At 40.4% G+C, this 15,945-nt stretch overlaps 1 protein-coding gene across 2 annotated transcripts; it reads left to right on the top strand.

Moving 5' to 3' along the window:
- Nucleotides 1-6,395: 6,395 nt before the first annotated feature.
- wipi2 (WD repeat domain, phosphoinositide interacting 2) lies at nt 6,396-13,601 on the top strand. Of its 2 annotated transcripts, none has more exons than XM_015003965.2 (12): nt 6,396-6,635; nt 7,338-7,420; nt 8,085-8,254; nt 8,356-8,452; nt 9,220-9,317; nt 9,490-9,582; nt 9,690-9,760; nt 9,868-9,975; nt 10,567-10,731; nt 11,034-11,141; nt 11,231-11,328; nt 12,207-13,601. In XM_015003965.2, the coding sequence occupies exons 1-12, from the start codon at nt 6,562-6,564 to the stop codon at nt 12,317-12,319; spliced, it is 1,278 nt and encodes a 425-aa protein (XP_014859451.1). In that variant the 5' UTR covers nt 6,396-6,561; the 3' UTR covers nt 12,320-13,601. The 2 variants fall into 2 exon arrangements, with proteins under 2 accessions (XP_014859451.1, XP_014859450.1); XM_015003964.2 differs by having other exon boundaries at nt 9,868-9,981.
- Nucleotides 13,602-15,945: the final 2,344 nt, after the last annotated feature.

Here is a 15,945-nt window from a genome sequence, read left to right as displayed (position 1 = left end):
TTTGAAAGGGTGTGTGTGTGTGTGAGTGAGGTGAAGACATGTAGCTTCTGTTACAAGATTTTAATCGTTAACCTGACTTAATTTCTTCAGTCAGGAGGAATCGGCCAAAATCCATGCAAAGCACCATGTCTGTGGAAGAATAAGCAAAGTATCAAACAAAAATAAATCGTGAAACTCAAACAGCATTTTTTTTTAATACAAAGAAAATCTCTGTAAATATCTGACTCCCCTATGTATCCTATCTATCTATCTATCTATCTATCTATCTATCTATCTATCTATCTATCTATCTATCTATCTATCTATCTATCTATCTATCTATCTATCTATCTATCTATCTATCTATCTATCTATCTATCTATCTATCTATCTATCTATCTATCTATCTATCTATCTATCTATCTATCTATCTATCTGAAGCTAACACACCTCCTAGTTACATCATAGTTACTTGATTGTGCTATAATTCAAATTAAACAAATTCCATGTGGCTGGAAAACACATAATTCTGCCTCTTTTTAAAAAAAACTAACTTTTCCTATTCTGGGATTTGGCAACTAAGTTTGGTATTCGTAAATAACCTAAAGCAAAACATTTCAGTCTGATTTTGTTGATAAAGACAGATGGTTATCTGCCTTTTTATACAGCAACTGGATTTATAAATTAGCCTGCGAATACACTTTATATATAAAACTTTTACAAATCTGCTCATGCATTTCCTCAAAGACACGCTCGCACTCGCTCTAAACGTGAATGGAAAATTAAACATTATCCCGCGGTGACCGCAGCCAGCAGAAGCCAGTTGAGGCCGAGTTCAGCAGCTGTGAGAGAGAACAGAAACAATATGCAAACACACGAACATCCAAACGAGTCAGCAGGACACGTTCACCCCGCTGTGTTTGAAGATAAGATTCAGTATCAGTGACTGTGGTCAAGCAACCAAATATTCTGGTAAATAACACTCCCACCAGCACACAGCAGGCCTATGTGTGTGTGTGTGTGTGTGTGTGTGTGTGTGTGTGCGTGCGTGTGTGTGTGTGTGTGTGTGTGTGTGTGTGTGTGTGTGTGTGTGTGTGTGTGTGTGTGTGTGTGTGTGTGTGTGTGTGAGTGGATGGTTTACATACAGGAGTAAATATATGTCAGAGCCAGCAGGTGGATGGGAACGTGTGCAGTTTGCGCTCAATCATTTATCAAGTCGACCTGCAGTTATCAGTTAATTTATGCTCCAGATGACATTGTCCGCTACAAGATGAACATGGACTCCTGACTTACTGAAGGCTGTTTCTCAGGCCCGGCTTCTCTGCCCTCTGTCCATCATGTTTGTTTGGACAGCCTGGTTTGGACCTGCGCCCGTGCTGACAGACTGGGGGACGCTTGATCCCTGGAAACGGTAAAACTGAACCAACTGACGTCGCTTTCTCTGAATCATGATGTAAGCAGAGTGGAAAGCGACTTTTGTGGAAATCACAAAAAAGCTGCTGTGGTTGTTTGAAAGTCCAAAGTCAAATCGAACCGTGGCGTTTCTAAAAGTACTCGGATGTTGTTGGGGTTTTTTTTTTTCCACATTGCAGCCACTAACCTTGATGTGTTTTACTGGGGATTTTGTGTGACCGACCAACACAGAGTGGAACATAATTGTGACATTGTAGAAAATCTGATGTCGTTTGTATAAAATTGTTGAGCAGCTGCATTCACGCCCCGTTTTAAATACTGCAGAATCATCTTTTGCTGCAGCTCTACCGGTTTTGTACGTCAAGTCTGAAATCTTTGATTATTGTTTTTCCATCGCAAAATAGCTCAAAGTCATTGAGAATCCACAGGAGAGTGATTCTTAAACAGTGATTCTTTTTTGCTTCATCCATCTTCTGATCTGTTCTGACCAGCTTCTCTTTTCCCTGTGGCATGATGCTGCCACCACGTCGATGTGGAGTGTTATACATTTTCCTGCCACACATATTGTTTTACATACATAATAATCTCGTTTGACCTGAGTACTGTTTGCTGTGTCTCTCAGATGGCTTGTGGGAAACTTTAAAAGTGGTCTTTTTAAAAAAAAAAACAAACAAAAAAAACACTTTTTGCATAAAAGCCATATTCGTCTGAACTGATAATTACTTCTCCAGAAAATTCACTTTAATAATAATAGAAAAAAAGTTTTCAGAAAACATTTTTATTTCAGAGCATCACAATAAAAGGGGCGGAATATAAATGCACACCAATTTTTTTAATCTCACAAATTATGCACTGTTTTGTGTTAGCTTGCGACATAAAATCCTAAGCCTTTAAGTTTTGTAGTTGTAATTTTACAGAATGACACAAAAGTTAAGTGGGTGTCTAGATAGATAGATAGATAGATAGATAGATAGATAGATAGATAGATAGATAGATAGATAGATAGATAGATAGATAGATAGATAGATAGATAGATAGATAGATAGATAGATAGATAGATAGATAGATTATACGCTGTTGATTTTACCGAGGTGCTCGGCGGAATCTCAAAGAATCGAACATTTCTGCCTAATTTAATCGAACAAAACAACACGGACTGCCGGTGGTTCCTTACAGAAACAAACAATGTCGCTTTGTTTTCTCCCTCAGCTGTGCTGCCTTTCTCTCCCTGCCTCTGCCAGCCGTCTGACCGTGTCTGGGTTCTGTATCCTTCCTTTGTTTGGCGAGATTCTCGCACTGAACAAGCAGCAGTGCCTGCCGCCGCGGGCTGCCAATTCCTCCTGCTTCACTTTCCTCCGAGTTATTCTCCTTGCGACAAATATCACACACACACACACACACACACACACACACACACACACACACACACACACACACACACACACACACACACACACACACACTTCATACCTTAGCCCTAACTCTGACCCCTGACCCAAAAACAGGGTTTCCCCTCGTGGGGACCAGGCTCCGGTCCTCACAAGGAGCAATTGGTCCCCACAACGTAGTATATGTCAGGAAAATCGTCCCCACAAGGTATTACAAACAAACGCGCGCACACACACACGCATGTTCAAACTCACACCCAATTTCACTGGTATAACTGGTTGCTTCCTTCGCATGTTCCTCGCCAATTACCAACGACTGAAAAGAGAAACTGCTAATTATCTTGTTGAGCGGCCAATTCTCAGGACAAGTCGGGGCTTGGTGCAAAAAAAAAAGAAAAAAGATCCCGTTGAGTAAATTGGATGACTAGACATGCTGATGAGTTGAGACAAGTTGGAAAAAAAGAAAGTGGTGATGTTAATGTGAATAAATTCAGGTGCTGTCAAATATAGTTAGCTTGTTTCATTTGTCAGGAGCTGGCATTCAGAACGATTAGAAAGTCTTGCGGATGAGGAGCAGATTTCCCGTGACGCAGGTTTTTATGTAATATTCTGGCATTCAACAGGCTTATGGAAACCTATTAAATCATTCTATTTTACCCATGATCAGTTTGTGGAAAAATTTAATGCCCGATATGAACCTAACAACCATGTTTTTTTAACTGTGGGATGAAAGGCGGAGTACCTGCAGAGAACCCACACAGGCACAAGGAGAACAACAGACTCCAATCCAGGACCTTCTTGATGCAAAGCAACAAGGGCTGCAGCCATTTTCTATCACATTAGGCATATTAAATCTAAAGATAGCGCTAAAAACAGTTAAGAATGAATAAACACTATCTGATGAATACAATTGTAAAATAAGACACAAAAACACAATTTCTGGTGAGGAATAATGGAGTGTTCCAGTTGAACTGGGGAAAAACATAAACTGGAATGCTGTCTGAAGTCGGATTTCCCACTGGGCAACTGGGAGCAACTCCGACTACTCCCACTGGTAAGGAGGACTTTCTTGTTTAACTGAATGCAAAACTATAAATCAAGGAAACTGTGTAAATATGTCTCAACTCTTGCTTTTTTATTTATTTATTCCGTTCCCACCCAGTAAACTTGTGGCTTCTTTCTTTCTTAAATTCATGTCTTTGCAAAAAAAAAAAAGCCTTGTTTTTATATTATTGTGTATAATAATTACCCAATTTTATCTTCTGTTTCTGCATGTTTATGTGATGCCTTGTCAGATTTTTGCATCTGTATAGTGTTTGTAAATCTTAAATAGATTTTTCTTTTTTAAAAAACAGGCGGTTTTCCGTTTCAATATGGCCGCTCCTCGCATCAACAGTCGTAAGTTGTGGCGGAACTGGAAACGTGTTTATTTACAAATGTAAACGCGCATCTCAGATTGATATTATATGTAACGCCTGCAATTCTAAGATGAACAAATTAAAAGCGGTGCTTGCTTATGAAAAATAAGGCTTAGAGTTATATTTGTAAGAGCTGCAAACGATGTTTATGGGCTTCGCCATGTTGAAATCCGACTTCCTCACTAGAACACTGCACCTCAGCCAGGACTTTCCAGGTAAGTGGAACACACCTACATTTAGTCCTATATTTTGTATTATAATTATAACATTCTGCATTATGAAGGAAGTTTGACCCGTTTGAAAATTAGTAGAAATTAATGAAGTGTGTGTGAGACCTCACCTCTGAGGTGTTCATATGCACCAAAATATATTACATTTTCATGCATCAGGCTGAAATTTCATGTTTTTGCCACCATAAAAGCATTAAAGGTTAACTATCAGAACCGATGATCAGTTTTATAAGCTTCCATATTGTTGGCTGGAGTAATTTAATCCCCAAACAGTTTACTCACAATGCTTATGAAGGAAATGGGATAGGACAAACAGAGTATCTGTCACAGTCAAAACAGGTTAAGAAATACATCCTCAAAACGTCCAGAGTATTTAAAAAAGGGAAAGCAGCAGGTGCTAGTAGTGTGTGTTTCATTAACCTGTTTAGTCATCAGTGTGAACATCTCGGTGTGACCATACTTCTGTATTCGATATCGTTCTGTCGAGTGGAAAACATTTAATTCATTTGGTATTTTCCCAGGAGTATTTTAGCCAACGTTTAGACAGTAATAAATCGTGATGTTCACAACAGAACAATTTAAAAATTCATACACAAGTTTGGTTGTTCAGAGAAAGAGAAATCTCATTTACTCTAAAAGGAATTCAGCAGCAAAACTTAGGCAGGTAGTTCTATGGAAAACCTTGAATAGGCAAAACAAAAACCATGCAGGATATCAGCACATGGCTTTTATTTTAACTATCAAGTATAGCAATAGAAGAGCAATAGTTTATCTGACTTGTAGCCACAGAATTTGTCCCATCACGCACTGATGATACGATCATGAACTCCTGAATATGCTGGAGTCGGCCATGCGGGTACCATGCACCTAACAGTCATCCCAAACCGGCTCTGCAGCAGAACGACGATTCCAAACACACCAGAAAATCCAGAATGGTTGAAAATGAAAAAAGATCAGAGACGTTGCAATGATCCGGTCACAATGTGGACCTCAGTTTGGCTGAAATGCTGTAGTGGGATCTTAAGGAAACAGACACAAATGTTGTAGCGAAGCAGTGAAGAATCATAAGGATAAAACTGTTTAAAGCTCTCGCCGCTACGGATGGTTCTCCGAGCAGGTAATTAATAGGATGTGTTAGTTTTTCTCATGAGTTTAAGAAACGGTTCTAACCAAAATGCTGCCCTCTGGTGCTGAACATGAGATTTACTTATCAAGTTTTGAACGTAAACAGAAACTTCTTGTACTAAAAAAAGGGATGACCATTACACCGCATTTTTGACAATAAGTTATATTTAAAAAGTATTTATTTTGCAATGTGGACAAAGCACATTTGTTATTTTTTTTATCTAGCCAGACTTAAAATGTCATTAATGCAAAAATGTTGATAAATAAATAAGCTGACTAATTAATTAATTACAAATAAATGAGTGTTTATCCTTCTCTGACCCTCTAAATGTAATCGATTTTGAAGGTGTGTAAAATCTGTCCTCATGACTGAATTGAACTTATTTGAAGGATCGTGTTTCAAGGATTGATCAGCAAAGTCGCCAAATCAGTCTGTTTGTGGATTAATAAAGTTTAGTCTAAATATAATATAATTATGGGCTGATTTTAAATGACACATCAAGAACCTAACACATTTTCTAGTCCATTGTCCACCACAGATTAGGAGGATTTGTGTGATTAATATTGGACGTTGTATGCATTATTATCCATCCTAAAACTCCTATATGTGACGGACGGTAGAGGGCGCTGGTAGATCCGCTCACAAATTACGTTACAGTATTATATTTTCGATAGAGTCATATTCGTAATTCTTCCTCTTTCTCTTTCCGCTGCTGCAACACAGACGTACATTCTGAATTTCGCGAACGGTTAACATTAATTTTTTTAAGCTAGTTATTGACACTTTGTGACGTTGGCCCTTTAAGGGAACTGAGCGCCGCCTTCCACTGAGCATGCGCGCAGAGGGTGAGCAACATCCCCAGTGAAAAACAACAACAATCAGAACAGCGGGGCTGGAAACGGAGATGGCCCCGTGAAAACGCAGTACTTATACTTATTTCATTGAAACAATTCAGTCCCGTTGCTGCTATTTTACCAGAAACTTTATATGTCGACTGTGTCGAGCCCATGAACCTGGCCAGTCTGAGCGGGGATGCTGGCGGAAGCCAGCTTCTCTTCGCCAACTTTAACCAGGACAACACGTAAGGCTGGGCCGGGGAGCGAGTCCGGGGATGCAGCGGCCTGTGGGAGCTTTCAGGCTAGCGGACGTTAGCTCAGTTTGTAGTTGCCAAGGCTGGGTGACATGTGTTCATGTGAAACATTCAGGACGGGGTTTCTCACTGTAAAATTGAAAGCAGCAGCCAGGTTGTTAAGGAAAACATCCATATAGGATTTTAATTCACTGGAGACTAGCTTAGCTTGTTAGCTAACGTGATGCTGTAATATCGGGGCTAACTTTAGCCACAATACATCGAAGTTAGCCTCCACAGGGATTACTAGGGTGTCTAGATTAAGGCTACAGATGTTATTCTCTACCCGTAAACTAACGTATGTAAAGTTATAATTATGTGGCGTGTTTCAGTCGCTCTGATGATGAATGACCAACATTTTCAGGAGCTGTTAGATCTAGTCTTGAAACCCGAAAATGCTCACGGCATTTGCATTCGTTCATATTAGGAAATGGGAGAAGTGTCAGCGGGGGTTTGTCCGGCTGAATTAGCAGCGGACACGCACGGGTGATATTGCAAAACCGCCTCAGTCGGGTGACAAATGTCGCAGTGTGACAACTAACTCAGGCGTATCCAGTGACACGGAGACAGTGGAGCTCCATGCAGCCTCTGTGCGCCGCTGATGCAACGCTCGGTCACTTACTGCTGTCTGTCCTCCTCCCGCTGTTCCTGCAGGTCCTTGGCTGTTGGCACCAAATCAGGATACAAGTTTTTCTCCTTGTCCTCTGTGGACAAATTGGAGCAGATATATGAATGTAGTAAGTATTGTGAGAACTCTATTCTTTCTTCTCCCCCCTCCCCCCTCCAGGCAGTATGTCCCAGCAGGTCATCACTCATCCTACTGCTGCTCAGTCACATGTTTGAGTAGTTGTATGTAATGCAGTTTGTCTAGACATAATTGAATCACCTACCCATTAGTAGTTTTTTTATTTTAATTAAAATATTAAATATCTTGTAAATCTATGCTTTGACATCAGGTATTTCCCTTCTTATTAGATTTAAATTGCATTATATTCATATATTCATTCCTTTTATGTTTAGCAAAAGTATTTCCACCTTTTTACATCACAACCAAAACGTCCACTGAATTTTTCAGTTTAGGTGATAAACCAACATAGTGTAGAAACATCACACTCGATTTTACTTTATTCCTACTACAAAATAAATATTTTTAAATATCTTGTGCGTAAGCCCCATTCACTCTGACGCCACTAAATAAAGTCCAGTGCATCTAAACACTAACTCTGAAGAAGCAGTTTTCCCACACTAAGGGTTGTTCTCGTTTCCATTGCCACGTGACGGAGCTGAAGCTGTGCGGTGTAAAGCACTTTGAAATGCCTTGCTGCTGAAATGTGCTATACAAATAAAATTTGATTGATTGATTGATTGATTGATGTTTTGTCTTTGCGTCCGTCTCCGCAGCCGACACGGAGGACGTGTGCATCGTGGAGCGCCTGTTCTCCAGCAGCCTGGTGGCCATCGTGAGCCTGAAGGCGCCCAGGAAGCTCAAAGTCTGTCACTTCAAGAAGGGAACTGAGATCTGCAACTACTCTTATTCAAACACCATACTGGCTGTGAAACTGAACAGACAGGTAGGGGGAAATAAAAAATAACAATACGGTTAGTTTAGTTTTGTTTTTGGGGGCGGGGGGTTTGTCGGATCTTGTTGACGCCGCAGTTGTCTCCCCCGCAGAGGCTGATTGTGTGTCTGGAAGAGTCGCTTTACATTCACAACATCAGAGACATGAAAGTGCTGCACACTATCCGAGAGACTCCGCCCAACCCGTCAGGTCGGTTCGCACAAGCTGGATTCAAAACTCATCGATTCAGTTTGCGGTGGAGCAAAAATGGATCGGTTCTCCTCCATTAGAAGCTTACAAGAATCTGTTGAAACCAGGAAGTGACGTGTAAATGAGGTCACTGCTGAAAAGCCACTTTTGGAGTTAGGGACACAAACAGATGAATACATTATCTTCAGATTGCTAAAGGGACTTCTCTACCCTCTGATTCACTGTCAGAATCTTCCCCCACGATGTTTTTCTTTATTAAACTTTTTCCTTTCACTAAACTTTCTGTTGACGTACTTGCATACAGAACTCTGCAAACTGTCCACGTCAGGCCATAGCACTGAAGTAACATCTCTGAATTGATTTCTTTATTATTATTATTATTATTGCTCTTAAGAAATATTCAAATTTTAGTGAAACTGAATGTTGGATATTTTAAAGCGTTTTTGGTCCAGGTTTTTGTTCAAATATCTTAGTAAATTTGAAATGAGACAAAATTAACTCAGAAGTAACTTTTCAGGAAAATAATAGGAGCTTGTCTATAGTCAATAATTCCTTAATATTGATGAAAAACTACTAGTTATTTGTAAATTAATCTGCCAGTGCAACAAGACATTTCCCACTCATTATATCAAGACGTAGCCCTAGAAATTAAACCAAAACTACTCGGTAAGATTTTCTGTTTTTGCAGGTTTAGATTTAAACTTAAAACCTGCTTCCGGTTTTTCCGTAGTTCATTGTATTTACTTATTTTTTCTGCTTCTCTGCAGGACTGTGTGCTCTCTCCATCAGCAACGATAACTGTTACCTGGCGTATCCGGGCAGCGCCACGATAGGGGAGGTCCAGGTGTTTGACACGGTCAACCTGGTAGGGGGAACCGACCCGGCTCGGGCAGTTTGTTTTATTGTGGCTGAAATATTTACACACACTTCTTATCTGTAACGCTGGCGAGCCTAGACGGCATCCGTTTGGTTCGCGTCTCTTTTTTTTTTCTTTTTGTCAGCCTAAAGTAAACACAGGCGTGTTTTGTTTTCCTCAGAGGGCGGCCAACATGATTCCGGCTCACGACAGCCCTTTAGCGGCGTTGGCGTTCGACGCCAGCGGCACCAAGCTGGCCACGGCTTCAGAGAAGGTAATTTGTCTGACGCGTCGGGGAGGACAGACGGACAGAGGGAGGCCTTGTGTGTTCGCTTCCTTCTTATCTCAGCCTGCGTCTCGTGCGTTTCACTTCCCCGTCAGGGCACGGTCATCCGCGTCTTCTCCATCCCAGAGGGACAGAAGCTGTTTGAGTTCCGGCGAGGCGTCAAGAGGTTAGAGCTCGACTGAGTGAAAGAGGAGTCGAGCCCAGGCTGTGTTTCTGCGTCTGCGCACGTTTCCATTTGCTGAATGTGTGTGTTTTGTGCTTTGTCGCTCTCAGGTGCGTGAGCATCTGTTCGCTGGCGTTCAGCATGGAAGGCCTGTATCTTTCTGCCTCGAGCAACACAGAGACGGTCCACATTTTCAAATTAGAGACGCAGAAAGAGAAGTATGTGTAAGTGCCCTTTTTTCTCTCTTCTCTCTTTTTTTTCTCCATTCAGTTAATTTACAGCCACACACGCCAGAAAGATGATTAGTAGTCTTTATTGTTTTTTATTTTTCTACATGTAGAATCTTAAACCTGTCATGTGCATCACTTCCCATTCCCCCTCAGTGAACTCTTTGGTGGTCTTTACTAAATTTGCACATGTGGAAACTCGTGTTTATCCTCATTCTTTCCAAAACTAAGTCCAGCTCAGTCACAATGAATGGAAAGCATCTCCAAACATCAATTTTCAAATTGTCTCGCCTCGTTTTACTTTGACTAGGCTTTTCCTGCACATAAGAATGTTTTGATCGTTGAAGCTCTGGTTTGTATGTTTTGGGCCGTCGTGCTGCTGAACGATGACTTTTTGCCTCAGTTCCAAGTTTTTTGCAGCGTCCGACACGAAACGTGATGCTGTCAAGTAAAATATAAAAGAAAATCACAGATAACATAAAATCCTTATCGATTATAGCAAAAAAATTCAAATAAACATTTTTGCAACAAACTGTAAACATACCTCATGTTCTCTGTTTTGTTTTTTTGTTCCCCCTCCAGGCCGGCTGAGGAGCCGACGACATGGGGGGGTTACTTGGGGAAGGTGCTGATGGCGTCCACCACCTACCTGCCTTCACAGGTCACAGAAATGTTCACCCAGGGACGAGCTTTCGCCACCGTACGCCTGCCCTTCTGCGGACACAAAAACATCTGCGCCTTAGCCGTGTGAGCACAAACGAAAGTTTCATCTTCGGCCTCTTTTAGCTGCTTTGACATCAAATCTGATCGGTTGCTATAATTTTTGAAAAAAAAAAAAAGCGTCTGTAAAAGTTGACTGACTTCCTTTTCTGATCCGCCTGATAGTGTAAGAGCTGAAATGCAAACGAGCAGGGAAATGACCCAACTAGTGTGTGTGTGTGTGTGTGTGTGTGTGTGTGTGTGTGTGCGTGTGTGTGTGAGTGTGAGTGTGAGAGAGCTGCAGCAGAATGCTCAGCGGGTTTCTGACGAGTCTCCGTTTTCTAAACCAGGATTCAGAAGATTCCCAGGCTGCTGGTGGCAGCGGCTGACGGATATTTATACCTGTACAACTTGGACCCCCAGGAGGGGGGGGAATGCACGCTCATGAAGCAGCACAGGTGAAACAGAAAGGCTGTCACCTCCAGCAGACTGTCAGCGTTTTGTTTTCTGTTTTGTTTTTTTAAGCATTTTTCTGTTTCTTGTTCAGGCTTGACAGCAGTGCTGAACCTCCCAATGAGATCCTGGAGCAGGGCTCACATGATCGCCCTCTTGTGGCCCAAACCTACAGTGCCGCTGTCAGTAAAGGTAATTTAGAAATCTGCAAAACAGAATCAACAAACATCCCTTTAACTCTATGAAACTACAAATTTAAAGCATTTTTTTGTATTGAAAGACAGAAAATCATTCAGCCTTAATCATATGAGTTGAGCCGTCACAGCTGTGCTTCTTGTACTTTTATGCTTGAAGCACAAATGCGCACACAAAAAGTTTTGGTAATCTATATAACGTTGTTTTTCACACTGTGAGATTTAGAAAAATCCCACCTTTTTCTAGAACATGTGTTCATTTATTTTCCACTGCTTTTCCTACAGTTCAAATGATTCGTCACGATTAATTGATTTATTGGAATGATCGTTAACTAATTTAGTAATTGATTCATCGCTAACTGGAGCATAGAGAATCAAAAAAGGCCACTTGTTGAAATATTAACACAATCAGAGCAGCAATTAACTCAAAACTTTACTAAAAAAATTACATTTTGCATTCGAGATGAAAAATAAAACTGTAAATTTGTTCTACCTTATTAAGCACGCCTTGCTATTTAATTATTAATCTGCTAATCCAATAAATAATCAACAGATCAGTCCTCTGCTGTATTGTTTCTGTTAAAAGTTGATCATTTTTACCAAAAATGATCAAATGATCACTAAATGAATGCTGCGTTGTTGCATTTTAGATATTTTCCTATGTAAAAAATTAATTGAATTATTCATTTGCATCTCTTAATGTATTTCTAATATTGTATTAAAAACTCCTTAAATAAAAATACTTCCAAATCCGCTGAATTAAAAAAAAACTAAATAGAAAAAAGAATTCTTATCTGATTGCACAGGGTAACTTCAAAATGTGCAACGCTGTTCGTCTCACTTGTCCCGATTGCGTCCGATTCCCTCGTCTCCTAGGTTACTGCGAAGAGCAGGGCGCGGTGGGAGGGGCGGGGCTGGAGGAGGACCTGAACGACCTGCGCCTGGAGGAGGAGAACGAGCAGCCGCCGCTCATCCTGGAAACCGACTGACCCCGACAGAACCCCAAACCCCCCTCCCAACGTTCAGAGGCCTCTGGTGCTGCTGTGAAAACACCAGACACAACGAGGGGCAGGGACGGGATCAGAGGCTGGGGGAGGCGTTCAAGGACCTGCCTTTCAGTCTGTCTGTCTGTGCGTTGTTCTGTCCACATACCAATCAGTTTACTGTCCTGCTCCCCCCCCCGCCCTCTCTCCACCATGCCTCCGTCCGCTTTAGTTTGCCTGTGTGGGTCAGAATGTGGAGCTTTTTGCATGTACATGTGCCAACTGCTACGAAGCAGAGCAAAGACAAACCATGCTTCATTGTGAAAATGAGCCCCCCACCCTGTGAGCGTGGTCAAACAGAAAGAGTTAAAAGAAGAAAAACCACAATGTAGCCGTGTCTCATTTGGTGGACACGTATATAAATGCACTGTGTACAATGAAAGTGATTGTGTAAGTGCCTCTCTGTTCTTTTTCTGTTTTTATTTCTGTTTGGAAGAGGAGGATATTTCTAAAAATCCGTCGTCAGCAGGCCGACGTTTCCTGATCGTCTGGCGCGGCATCCGTCGGGTTTACCAATTTTTTTTTTCTTAAAAAGGAAGATTTGGAAACTTCCAACTTGAGACGTTTGTGTGCTTAGCTGAGACTTAACGTGTGTGTGTGTGTGTGTGTTGGGCATGTACAATAGCAAAACATCTACCCTCTTTCCATCATCCAAGCTCCTTCTCTTCTGCACACATCGGTTGATTCCTCTTTTCTTTGTTTTTTTTAAATGACTGATGATATTGATGGTTTTATAAACGAGACAAAAAAACCTTCTTAGCTAATCAAACCCAATGATGTGTCGTGCGTATGCAAACATGCATGGTGTCGTTGACGTGCTACTGTGCCCATCCATCGCAGACATACGAGCGGAGAAAGACAGAACGGACTCTCCTCCTCCTTCTCCTTCATCCTAATCTGTATCTCTATACCTTACTAGATGTGGTCAGATTATACCGCCCTCTCCTCCCCCAGTCGCCCCTCGCTGGGGAGGGAGGGGCGAAAGTGGATGTTTGACCATAAGATGGGAAACGGTGGACTGAAACTTTGATCTGAAGGTCGGGCTGAGCCTCGTCATCCGGTCCAGGATGCTGCATGATTCCCAGTTTAATCCTTTAGCGGTCCCACCCCCCTCTGCCAAGGATTAGCCCCGGGATTATGGAGCAGCAGACATTTTCTAATGATTTTGTACAAAAATGTAAGACGTTCATCTGAAGGTAAAATGAAAATAAAATTCTGTATTGATGTATACGAGACGTTGCTTTTCTCTTTCATATAAATTCTAAACTAAAGGTTTAAAAGAAATTTCTGAAATGTTCAGACAGGTAGATACTAAAGTTAAGGGCTGAAGCAATTAATCGGATTAATTGTGATTAATCGGTTGTTGAAAATATCAAATAATTTAGCAGTTGATTGTTGTGGCTTTTGTTTTTGAAGACAAAATGTAATTTGTTGAAAGAGCAACAGAGCAAATCAAAACTATGTATTGCATTTTAAGGTAAAAAAAAAAAAAAGTTCAGTCTGACAAAAAAGTAAGTTGAGTTTTTGACATGTTGCTAAAAGTTATTTTTATTTTTTAGCTACAGATGCACCCTTTGCTACAAGTGATCAATTGTTCACTGAAGGAATAAAATGTTTATTTTCTTGTTTAAAGGGAACTCAATATTTTGCATTGAAAATAGAAATATAGTATAAAAATGTTTATACTAGTAAAAAAAAAACTTTATAAAAAAGTGTTTAACTGAAAAATGTGTAGAATCAAGTTTTTTAAATCCGATTAATCGCTTGATTATTCAAGCACTTGAATAATCGCTTGATTGATTGATTACTCAAATAATTATTAGATGAAGCCCTTCTACAGTTAAGTCTAAAACTACTTGTACTAAATATTAGGCAGAGTCTTTCCAAACTCAGACTTGAAGCTCATCACAAAAAAAAAAAACGTGAAATGCAAAAAGTTGCTGTCATTTTTTTCCCCTCTTTTTTTTCTTTTGTTCTTCTTTTTTGTTAAATTGTAAACAAAAACTGTTAAATTTGCTCATACTCTGATCTCACTGCCAGACAAACTAATTGGTTGAATGAAGCAAATTTTAAATCTTAACCTTCAAGGTGTGCTCTGACGTTCTGGCCTCATTATGTCGTCCTCAGTCGTAGCCAGATCTCTGATGAAGTGAAGAGGGTTCGGCTTTAACCGGTTCGACTGCAGCTGAGAGAGACCGGGAGGAACAGCAGCGCTGCATGCCAGAGGAACAAAACCTCATGCATGTTGACGAAGTCACACGTATTGTTCTCAGGATAGGTTAAAATAGCATGACTCAAATTATTTTGGTAATAAACATCAGCCTGAAATTGACACAATGGTCTTTATGTTTACTTTTTTTTTTTATTGTGTTATCTTGTAGAAACTGCAATTTATTGAATATCACAATCAATTCAACCATATATATATATTTATATTAGGGGATCCTTTTCTATTTGTTTCAATACGTCTCATTTGCATGAATTACAGTAAGAAATTGCAACAGCTTCATAAATAATACATATTTTCTCAAATTAATTTTGTACTTGTAACTTGTCTTTAATTCACACACTTCCATTCTTCTGAAGTTGACCTCAAAGTCACAGATCACTCATTTTCTTTTGTGAGAATTTGAGGAAAATACATTTCTAGGAAACTTAAAAGCAATGTTTTCCTGAACAATGTACATTTTTCATGTTATCTTAGACCCGGTTGGTAGCTGCATTTCCACGTTTAATGTCTCCACTATTGTGATGGGATGTATTGTGGACATCCCATCAGATTCAGTCTTGAACTCTGACCTTTCCAAAACCTCTAACATTTTTTTTCCCTCTTAATTTGAATGTTCAAATTTAGGTTCAGTCGGCCCAGATCATGATTCTGCCACCACTGTTTGTTCGTCGGACACTCAGTGTCGTATTTAAAGTCGTGGGAGATTCCACCCCGACTCCTGGAAGTTTTCTTTCAAAGAAAACATTTCTTTTCTTGTAATCCTCTTATCTGGTCCAGATGTTCGTAGAAAACGAAGCATCCACGTCAGGAATTCCTACAGTTCTTCCTGCGTTGCCATCAGGTTCCCGGACCGGTTTCATTCCTGTCTTGTCATCTGTTCCAGAGGAACATGACATGTTTTGTGAAGTACCTGTTGTCCTGTATCATCTCCATTATTTATGACTCTCCTCATGTGACTTTTCTTTTGGCTCTTGTTCTGACTGAAGTGTTGACACGATGTATAATTAACGAAGCACAGGTCGAACCAGAAACTTAGATCAACACTCAGGAAAGATGAAACAAGTTTTATTTGAGTGTGCAAGATGATTGCCAGCGAGAGATCTACTTCAGATTTGAGTGGATTTTTTTATTCCTCTCCTGACTGATATGTTTGTACAAAGCAGTCATTTTGATGCTGTGTAACCTCTGCCAGCGAGGATTTCACAGGATGAAAATGAGCAAACGTCACCAAATTCATGCGTCCATATCAGCAAAAGACACAAAACAAAAAATAAAATATTAGATTAAAAGTGTAACATTGATGGTGAAATATGCTGGTGTGAAACTGTCTAGCTAAATGCTC

This window comes from Poecilia mexicana, unplaced genomic scaffold, assembly GCF_051168715.1.
Source record: "Poecilia mexicana isolate PSO_F unplaced genomic scaffold, ASM5116871v1 scaffold_8, whole genome shotgun sequence".
NCBI classification, from domain to species: domain Eukaryota; kingdom Metazoa; phylum Chordata; class Actinopteri; order Cyprinodontiformes; family Poeciliidae; genus Poecilia; species Poecilia mexicana.
This window is presented reverse-complemented; position numbering and strand designations above follow the sequence as displayed.